Here is an 11,709-nt window from a genome sequence, read left to right on the forward strand (position 1 = left end):
TCGAAGTTCAATGCTGATTTCTTGTACTAATTTAGTAGAAAACTTTCTTGATGACAACTGTAAAATTTACCGGAAAAAGCCAGTTACGGTACATCTTAGATTACTCGTTCAAAAACCTATTCGAAATGATTGACACTTCAACTGAAATAACATTAATTTTATTTTTATAATAAGCTACATAAATTATAAATATATTAATTAAATCGTGGTCAGTTTCTTGGTAACGTTTATAGTGGTATACATGAAACTTTCTTGAGGGCAAAAAATTGGGGCTTATTTGTGTAAAAGTTTCCGTAAATAAAATTATTTGAAGACATCGTTACTATAATTTTTTTTATTAGATTTGAAAGGAACCACCAAAATATTGTAAATAGCTGTTACTGTTTTTAAGATAATCCTTATTGTGGTGTACTTGGGATTAAGGATCAGGGTGTAATTTTTATTACGTGACCAACCATTAAGACTAAGTAGGTATCAACTTATGCCTCAATATTAAGTGTATAATCTATGTACGTGACAAAAGCTGCATGCGCCATGGCGCCACTTTAATACATTGCTTTGTAAAGCTCATTTATCAAAATATAATTTTACTAAATATAAAATAAACTTAACATATAAAACAAAAATTTTTTTTACGTTAATGTTAATAATTCTATGAGGAAAATCGTTATTAATTAATAAATAAAACTGTGTATGGTGTACATATATTCGTACGTAAGATGTACTACTTCTTTGGTAATATTGAATTATTTACCAACTGAACAGTAAAAAAAATATTTTTATATATTTTTCAACAACTTCATCCAACTTCAAAAATACCGTGTAGTGCAACCAAATACACAGTTATAATTTCACTACATTTGCGCGTTATTAAACCACTCAATGGCGCCATGGCGTCTGAGAAGTATAATTTCTTACGTGCGAACTTTTGTACAGACGCGTTTGATTTATGTATTTTTATTATTTTTACTTTTTTTATTAAAAAAAAGAAATGTTTTACTAATAATTAATAACTACGTAAATATGTACCTTGAATTACACACAGTTTTAAAAATAAGTACAATTCTACTTCTAAACATTCTGTATTGTGATCTTAGTCAATGAATAGGAAATTAGTTAATTTGTTGCCCTAAGAGATTGATTATAAAAAATTAAATGCAAGCATCTTTATGAGTAAAAATAATGCTGAAGAATCAAATAGATACTTTGAAATAGTAACCCAAAACTGAAACTTAGTGGGCGAGTTCATTATTGCAATGGTTTTAGTGTTGCAAGTATTTTGAAGCAAATACCTGATCGCGTAAATACGCACCTTTCATTGTACCACAACACTATTTCTCTACTAAACATTCTTGGTAGATGGATTAGTTCAAAACGAATCAAAAATAATTAATGAAAATGGAAGCAACCGCTGAAGATACACCAAAAGACAGTGCCGAAAATGTTCTACCTGAGAATAATATCGCTGTAAGTAAAATCAGAGTCGTAATTCCTGGAAGTTTATAAATAGATGATAGCATATCATGTGTCGGCTAACTTGTTTCATTTTAATATAGAAATATATAGATATTTTATTATTTCAAGCTTTATTGTTCATACTCATCACTTGTTGAATACAATATACTTTAGTTTTGCTTGGTTTTCTGTTAAAATCTTGTTAAAATCGAGTAAAATCTTTAACCTAAACAAAACTGGCATAATGCCAGGGTTAGATGTTTTTATGATATTTTTGTTCTGTAAACGTTTCACGTGCTTTCTTCTTTTATGGTATAAGATATCAATATATAGACCCGTTAGATTTAAACCTAGATTTCGTCATCAGTATGCAATAATTATGTCGTAAATGTTGTAATTTACGTTGTATACTTTAAACGCCCAATTGTCCTCACCATTCCTTCAGGAAAACTTATGGATTATTTAGATAAATGTTGGATCCTCCGATTATTTTGACTTTCGTTAGCCCATACAATATACAAATTTATGAAATAATTTATTAGATTGATTGATGATTTTTGGATCTAATTGAGATGAAATTTTGCTACAGACCTACAATATTGTATTCTGAACATGCTAAGACACATAGCAGCAAAAGAACAGTAGATTCAAAATTTTTTTATTGGTAATTTCATATTTTTCATTAAGATTTAAATCAAACAAATTACAATTTAATTAATTAAGTAATTATTGTATTAATTGACATTGTCTTCTTGTTAATGACAATCTAAAGGAAAAGCCGACAGCAGCTGTGCCGGAAACCTCAAGACGACCAAAACGTGATGACCGTAACAAAAAAGATGAAAAAACTGTTGAACAATTCATTAAATCTTTAAACTCAATTCCCACAATGGAAGAAAAATTATTAGTAGTCAGCAAAAAATATGTACAGGCTTCCGAAGATAATAAAAAAATGCAGTTTTACATTAAACAATCAGACAAACGCTATGCCTTATTGCTGAAAGAGAAGGAACAGTTGCAGTTGGAATTCAACAAGACAATATTATTGAAATCTAAACTGGAGAACCTTTGTAGAGAATTGCAGAAACAGAATAAGGCGATAAAGGTTTGATTTCAAAACTTATATTTGTACTGGTCATTTTATGTATCCTTTATATGGGCCTACAAATTCATTTGTATGTCTATATTCTTAGTATTAATGGTGGTTATTACCAGAATTATAAAATCTATGTAAAGTGACTGCTATGAGGCAAAAATGTGTTATAATTTTAATGGTTAAAAAGTTAATGTAAATATGATATAATAGATGATAAATCCTGCCAACATTTTAAATTCAGTTATTACTGCAATCAATTAAAATTACAACTTTACGTCGCTGCAAATTGAACTCGTCAAACTATGAAAATTTTAATAAATTAAAATAGGATAACAGTAGATCAACAGTACCTGCCATCGACTTTACTAGGATGTGACAATGGTCTCGAACCTAATATTTCATGAAATATTCATCCCTTCATACTTTTAAATGTCCCAAAAAAGGAGGCAACAAAATAATGTAATCACACATGTATGTAATAGTTCTCATGAAGATTAAAATTTATGTCCTAGAAAAATTCCTTATAAATTCCTAGTGTATGTTTAATACTGAATTGGACTTCTCAGTTGATTCATACCAATAACAACAAGTCTTACATGTGATACATCCTCAGATATACATAGTTACACATAGATAAATATACAAAAAATTATATAATTGTATTTTTTCAGGAAGAGTCTCTTCTTAAAATTAGAGAGGAAGAAGAACGCTGTAAAGAGACTCAGAGTAAATTTCAGAACACTTTGACGGAATTTACAACTCTGCTCCAACAAAACAACGAGAAAAATGCGAAACTTCGTGATGACAATATCAATATGACCGAGAAATTCAAGAGTGTTGTGACTCAGTACCAGTTGAGGGAACAACAGGTAAAGTGTGCATCAATCTATTCCATACTAGCTTTCCATCCAGAGCTTTGGTTGCTTGGATTAAACTTGATATTGACTACGTTACGCCAGGGCTTTCACACATAAGATCTATTACAATGAAAATACAATACAATTACATATATAAAACATTAACATTACTTGTTTATAACAAAAAGCTACATCTTAGTTTTTACACAATTAACCATTTTGTGATGGTTATAGCAACTATAACTTCTTTTATACAAACAAATGTAATTACTATGAAACAGTTCACAAAATATAGCTTAATATTCACAATACATATTTTAGTGATTTTTATATGACTGACATTAATTTATTTTACATGAATTACTTTTAACTAATCTAAACTAACATTGTTATTATCCAGCCTAATAAATAGATGGCGCTAACATCATTTTTATAACAAATACAATACCTAATTAATTTATTACTGTCTATTATAATATAAATTATTATTAATATTTATGCTTTATTAATATTTAATTATTTATAGATTAATTTGTGTTTTTAAACAATATTATAAACAATAATCATATTCTGAACATTTTCACACCAAAACAGATGAAACAGAGAATTGATAAAGTAATGAAGTTTGAGTCGAAACACAAATTAATATTTTCTTCAGAGTTCTGTGTTGTTAGATTGTGTTACATTATTTTATTATAACTCAGTATTGCAACATTACTACTACCATACTTTCTAATGATAGACAGTCGCATTAGATTGAAACTGAAGATATTCATATGTCTCAAAATAGTTATGTTATTGTTTAATTTTAAGTTACAAATTGAGTTCATTACTATTGTTCTACTTATTTAAAAGAATTATGCCATGAAATCTACCAACTTTTCAAATATTTTTCAGGTTGACAAAATGGCAAAACAAATGGCATTAGAATCTCAATTAGCGGATGCCAAGCTTCAGAAGGCAAGCCTCGAACATCAAGCGGACAGAGAGAGGCTGATGGCTGAGATGGAACAGATGAAGGTGAACCTAGCCCAGTACAGAGCTAAGATAGCAGAACTTCAGGGCACTGAAACTAGTGAGTGTTCATACAAACACCGCAGCTGGCACACATACACACATACTATTGCACCTGGAAACTATAGAAGGCATTGACCCAAATTTTTGCAAATTCACAATTAAACCACCTCGAGCAGCTGCCTGTCTGAACTGTTCTGTATCAATAGGACCACCACTGCACCCCATATAATTCAAACTACTTGAATGGTTTATTCTCATAGTTAATATTTCCATGTTATTACACCACAATACTGGTGGTAGGACCTCTTGTGAGTCCGCACGGGTAGGTACCACCACCCTGCCTATTTCTGCCATGAAGCAGTGATGCGTTTCGGTTTGAAGGGTGGGGCACCCATTGTAACTATACTGAAACCTTAGAACTTATATCTCAAGGTGGGTGGCGCATTTATGTTGTAGATGTCTATGGGCTCCAGTTACCACTTAACACCAGGTGGGCTGTGAGCTCGTCCACCTAAATAAGCAATAAAATAAAAGAAACCTCATCTTTCGAATACTTAATTTTTTAAATTATATTTGACGATAAAGAATCTATTTAGTGATAATAATGTTTATGAATTGTAAAATCAGCAGAGAATATTGAACCCTAGAGTCTGTAGGGAGATCGAACAGTTGATTGCTGAGCCGCGTGTTGCAGGTCTGCGGTCCCAGCTGGCCGTCTACACCGACAAGTATGATGAGTTCCAGAACGCGCTGGTCAAGAGTAACCAGGTCTTTGGGGGGTTCAAGGAGCAGATGGAAAAGGTACGCTAGCTCACCACAACAGTCATCATCATCATCATTCTCCTGCCCTTCTCCCAGTCACCTGGGGTCGGCGCAACATGTTTTCTCCTGCCATACTCCCCTATCATATACCATTTCTTCACTCACTCCCCTCTTACACATATCGTCTTTCACGCAATCCATCCATTTCCATCATTCCAGCTCACCACAACAGTACGGGTTAGAAATTAATTTATCTACTCCCAGCTGTAACGATACATTGTCTTAAACAATTCAAAGGATATCCTTACTGATTGTAACGATCCGTGCTCACCATGCTTGTCTGTCTCTTCGAACAGATGTCAAAGAAAATCAAGAAGTTGGAAAAAGAGTCTCTCACGTGGAAGCAGCGGTGGGAGACATCGAAGACGGCCCTCATAGACATGTGCGCGGAGAAGCAGGCCGGCGAGGAGCGGTCCGCCAGGCAACTACACCACATGCAGGGCCTCTGTCGGACGCTGCAGGTTTTTAAATTTTTTTTATTGCTTAGATGGGTGGGCGAGCTCACAGCCTACCTGGAACTAAGTTACTAGAGCACATAGACATCTACAACGTAAATGCGCCATTCACCTTGAGATATAAGTTTTAAGGTCTCAGTATAGTTACAACGACGGTCCCACTCTTCAAACCGAAACGCATTACTGTTTCACGGTAGAAATAGGCAGGGTGGTGGTATAGTAACCGGCAAACTTCTTGAGCAAATGACCTTGACTGCGCAGAACCGAATTTTAGATCACTTTGGTGGTGAGGGTGAGGCGCGACGGCAGGGGAAATCGTATCGAGCGCGTTATTGGTAGATCAGTCGAACCTTGCGTCCCGCTCCGCGCCTTCATTCCGCTTGCTCCCAAAAGTACGCTTGCGTACAGTGGAAAGTCTATCGTTATTAATCGTTAAGTTATTCGTTATAATTGCTTGTGGACTTTGTTGCCATTGCTATTTGTTGAGTGTTTGTTGATTTTTTATAAAAAATACACTATGCCGCGACAAACTGGTGTAGTATTCAAAAGAAAGGGTAGAAAAATTGTGTCCGACGTATATTGCTTCATTATAAAACAGGGGAAGAATGATATGGCAAAAGTAAAACAGACTTCGGAAGCAACAAAAACATCAGTGAGTACTGTTAGGTGCATTATTAACGAAGCTAAAGGCTCTGGCTTGCTCGCCGTGTTTCGGACTCCGGGTAAGAAAAGATCAGGGAAGAAGAAAGTTACCGGAATGAATAGTTTCGTTCAATCTGTAATAAAAAGATGTAATCATAATAACTACATAACAAGCAGCGAAACTCCGTACCGTAGAAAGGCTTCGAAAAATTTCAAGAAGATATACATTTTAATGGCTCGGAATGAAGTTTACGACGAATTATGAAAGATCTAGGCTTCAGATGGAAAAAAAACAGAAAATAATCAGAAGCTAGTAATTGAAAAAAGTAACATTCGATTACTACGAATCGAATATCTTCAAAAAATAATTAATTATAGACAAAAAAGTACACCGAACCGACCGAGTTGTAAACTACACCGATGAGCCCTATGTCGACTCATCACGATGATGGCGACTCGGGTGGTGAAAACAGTGATGATGATGATGGTCAAGATTATGATAACGAAAAAAAATTACAAATACTAGCTTCGCTTCAACTGAGCCAAGACCTGGCAACAGCTCTAGTTTTGACTTAATAGAAGGAATATCTATTTTACCCCAAGATTAAATTATTACAATTATTAACCTATATTTTTTGTTGATGTTCTAATAATATATAAATAAATACATATGTTGATTTTAATAATTTAATTGCATTATGACGTAGAGTATATAATGTTTTTGCACGTGAGTGTACCATGCGCAAACGTACCCCCACTACGTCAACAAATGCTCAAGAAGTTTGCCGGCTATTATACCTACCCGTGCGGACTCACAAGAGGTCTTATAATCAGTAATTACGCAAATTATAATTTTGCAGGTTTGATTTTTTATTACACGATGCTATTCCGTGGAAGTAAATCGTGAACGTTTGTTAAATATGTATTTCATTAGAAAAATTGGTATCCGCCGGCGAGATTCGAACATCAGTGCATCGCTACATGCGAATGCACCGGAGGTCTTATCCTTTAGGCCACGACGACTATTACTACAGCTACCGTACTACATTAATGTTGTGTTTCATATCTAGTGTTAGAGCCAACGGGACCCCAGATTTATTTATTTTAGTCTTCTTACAAATTACACAATATAACTAAAACATTTGTAAGGTATTAAAAATATTAGCTTAAGTAATTTCTAACGACAGCTATAAATCGCTGCTAACCATCATGGAATACGTACTCCAGTGTGCTTAGTGCGAGTTTTTTAACGTTCTCGATAGCGTAAAAGTTAGCTGATATTTGTATGGAATGGGATCGTTTGCGTACGTTTGCCGCTAGGGGCGCTGTTCCAACTGCATACAAAATTGGATTAACTTTTACGCTATCGAGAACGTTAAAAAACTCGCTCTAAGCACACAGATGTAATCGACACGTCTGTTGTCGGCAGGCGGAGCGCGCGGTGCTGCTGAGCTCGCTGAAGGAGCACGGCATCGAGCGCCCGCCCCTCCCCGCCGCGCCCCCCGCACCCGCCGAGCCCCTCGCCGCACTCCCCGCCCCCGCGGAGCCGTCCGGGGAGAAGGTAATAGCAGCCACGTCCTTCTGAACGTGTCCCTCACACTATAGTAGAACTATTTTGTCCATGCAGTTTGGGTCACAAATAATCGGAGCAGTGAAGCGAGTATTTCGCTCTCTCTTCCACTCACGAGCCTTATGAACGGGTACAGTGATGCGCATTATTGTTTTCGATAAGCGTTTTTTTTTTTTTTTTTTTTATTGCTTAGACGGGTGGACGAGCTCACAGCCCACCTGGTGTTAAGTGGTTACTGGAGCCCATAGACATCTACAACGTAAATGCGCCACCCACCTTGAGATATAAATTCTAAGGTCTCAGTATAGTTACAACGGCTACCCCACCCTTCGAACCGAAACGCATTACTGCTTCACGGCAGAAATAGGCGGGGTGGTGGTACCTACCCGTGCGGACTCCCAAGAGGTCCTACCACCAGTAATTACGCAAATTATAATTTTGCGGGTTTAATTTTTATTACACGATGTTATTCCTTCACCGTGGAAGTCAATCGTGAACATTTGTTGAGTACGTATTTCATTAGAAAAATTGGTACCCGCCTGCGGGATTCGAACACCGGTGCATCGCTACACACGAATGCACCGGACGTCTTATCCTTTAGGCCACGACGACTTCAAAAGCGTTATCGATAGTGTATTTAGTTTTGTCATTTTGTGGGTTAGTGATAAAAATGAAAGTAAAAATCACTAACCGAACACTAACACCACATATGGCCGCAGCAAGTTAACGAGAACGGCAGAAATTAACACTTTGTAACTTTTCGGGATCTATTTTCATTTCAGTGAAATTTTTGAACACATTGTTGATAACAACACGTGCAAATATTATTTTGAATAAATTCTACCGTACAAAACAAAGGAGTAGCCATTGTGTTACTAAAGAAATTCAGAGAGCGAATGCATAAAAATACTTCTCTTCATCATATTATGTACTATAATTTGCAGGTAAGTACAACAAATGACTCTTAACATAACAATGTCTCACCACCCTTCGTATACTGCCCCGCCGCCGTGTTACTGCCTTCGATGACTCATTTTTTTAATCGATAATGGCGTTGATAATGACGTTGCGCCCGCGCAACATGCTCACCGCCCTAACCGGGCTATGTTTTATGACCTAAACTGCAGCGACAAAATAATTCTACTATAGTCTAGCCGCGCACTCGCACGCACAGTCCCTAAGCTCAGCCGCTGGTAGATACACGGAAATAGTCAAGTCGGTGAGAATGTTGAGAGACGATAACGAATCGTCTTGTTAACAGTCACATTACCAGTGTTGCTTGTGTAGGGCTGCCTCGATCAACTACAAGTTTTTAATTTTAATCAGCTACCGTAAAATGGGAGGAATCGGGACGCTTTTTTTTTTGTAGATATAGTAATAAAACGGAGATCATAATGGTTCCAGTAGTTTAAATTTTCATATATAATGTGTACTATATAGTTTATTAAAGAATAAGCATAAAAATTTGCACAAAACTCCAAGTGAGTTCCCTATTATTATTATTATTATTTTTAATTTTTTTTTTATTGCTTTGATGTGTGGACGAGCTCACAGCCCACCTGGTGTTAAGTGGTTACTGGAGACCATAGACATCTACAACGTAAATGCGCCACACACCTTGAGATATAGTTCTAAGGTCTCAGTATAGTCACAACGGCTACCCCACCCTTCAAACCGAAACGCATTACTGCTTCACGGCAGAAATAGGCGGGGCGGTGGTACCTACCCGTGCGGACTCACAAGAGGTCCTACCACCAGTAAAACCGGGTGAATCGGGTCGCTAAAGGGGACAATATAGGTTTTCGATAGGGCTGGCATTATTTAGTTGTTAGGTACCTAACTTTAGGTAATCAACTTTTTAATATCTTTAATGAGTTACGAAACTTCGATGACTAAATTAAACTATTTAATATTCTTGAACACTAAATAAAAGTCATTTTCATTTCAACAAAGTAAAATCTAACAACTCAACAAAAGTATTGTGACATCTCAGATTTGTCTCCATTCTAACTCTAGTCCCTATTCTACTGTACAAAATAAAATATAATTTTTCAATTGAATCCATAGGTTGAAGCGTTAAAACACAGGCTCTCTCAGATACAAGATCAACTTAAAATATTGAGAGAGACTCCGCCCCCGGCACAAGAGGAACCCCCGAAGGCAGAAAAATCAAAAAAATCCAAATCAAAGAAGAATAAAGAGAAGAAATCGCAGGGCTCACAGAAGAAGGACGCCGTCAAGCCTGAAGACAGCGCGGAGACCGAACTGCAACATGATGATGAGACCGACGGGAAACTTGCAGACGTAGGGGGGGAACCGGCCACCGCTCCCCACTGTCCCGGACGAGCTGACAGTCCTGTCAATAACAACTCTTGCGATCTAGAAGCTGCCAAATCGGACGACAGTCTAAACGTCAGTCCACTGCACGAAGCCAACAGTCCGCTACCGGAGCTATCACTGAGCGACCTGAAAATAGCAGCCAGCCCCCCGGGCGAAGCACCCGCAGCCCCGAGCGCCGCCACCAACGGGCTCCCGGACGCGCAGCCCGCGAGCCCCGTCGGAGACCAGCGGAGCGGCGAGGAAGTCACCACTATCTAATCTCAAACCTATCAACTGTATAGTTTTTTGTACTTTTATAAATATATAAGATTTTGTGATTATCATTTTCAAAGTACAAAACGTGTGCCGCTATTCGTTTAGCGTTTGTGCGACCCTCCCGCGAAACCTGCACAGAGTCTTTCTTCAGCGGAGACAGTCTCTGGTGTGTTTATACGGAAAAAGATTTTTTGAAATTTTACTTCTTTGTTTTAACAGTGGCGGTAAATTGTGACGCAGACAAGTAACTAAGTACAGGGTGAATGTGTCAACTGTCAAGTGTCAGTGGATGACAGATGAACGTAAACGTCAAAATGTAATGTTGCCATGTTTATACGGCACTTGTACCTGCTAATTCTGAAACACCCTGTAGCCGGCACATAGTGTTGCATTGTTCTTACAAAAAGTAATTGCAATATTACAGTATTACTTTTTTGGCGACCAACAACAAACAACTCTCTCATTCGAGCTGGTAAATGTTGTGCCTATATGGACGTCAAGCTGTGTCTTCATGAAGCTTACCCTTTATATTTTGTTTATGAAATAATTATTTACTGTAGTTCATGAATATTGAGAATTACAACTACATTATTAGATATAGGTACATTAAAGAGTTACAGACAGTATTTTGATTCACAATTTTTGTAATTTTCCTTGTTTTTTTTTTTTGACAATTCTAATGTTCGAGCCAGTAATAAAGATGAATGTTTAGAAAAAATGTGTTTCTCTAATTTACTTAGGCAAAGAAATAATTTATTTAGGCTTGTGTTGAATCAAAAAATCCTTTGTGTTGAGATATTTTTTTTTCCCTTGTAGGTAGACGAGCATACAGCCCACCTGATGGTGAGTGGTTACCGTTGTCCATGGACTTCAGCAATGCCAGGAGCAAAGCCAAGCTGCTGCCTATCGCTAGACACCTATAAACCAAGGAAATTGGTGAAATGCTTTATCGTCGTCATCTCGTGTTCAGTTTAGTGTCCGACAATTAACATTCCGGTGACTTCCGTTAATGTGACCACGGACGAGCAGAACGACCGCCGGTAAACGACGATTCATTCTCGAATACTGGTGGTAGGACCTCTTGTGAGTCCGCACGGGTAGGTACCACCGCTCCGCCTATTTCTGCCGTGAAGCAGTAATGCGTTTCGGTTTGAAGGGTGGGGCAGCCGTTGTGACTATACTGAGACCTTAGAACTATAT

At 37.1% G+C, this 11,709-nt stretch overlaps 1 protein-coding gene across 1 annotated transcript; it reads left to right on the forward strand.

Annotated features, from left to right (window-relative positions):
• The first annotated feature begins 1,241 nt into the window (after window positions 1-1,241).
• Window positions 1,242-11,227, forward strand: LOC101741340 (gamma-taxilin). The gene is made up of 8 exons (XM_038012084.2): window positions 1,242-1,467; window positions 2,228-2,560; window positions 3,223-3,420; window positions 4,306-4,483; window positions 5,120-5,226; window positions 5,544-5,708; window positions 7,774-7,905; window positions 9,982-11,227. Exons 1-8 carry the CDS (start codon window positions 1,393-1,395, stop codon window positions 10,510-10,512), a joined length of 1,719 nt encoding a protein of 572 aa, XP_037868012.1. The 5' UTR covers window positions 1,242-1,392; the 3' UTR covers window positions 10,513-11,227.
• Window positions 11,228-11,709: the final 482 nt, after the last annotated feature.

Source organism: Bombyx mori, chromosome 7 (assembly GCF_030269925.1).
Source record: "Bombyx mori chromosome 7, ASM3026992v2".
Classification (NCBI taxonomy): Eukaryota; Metazoa; Arthropoda; class Insecta; order Lepidoptera; family Bombycidae; genus Bombyx; species Bombyx mori.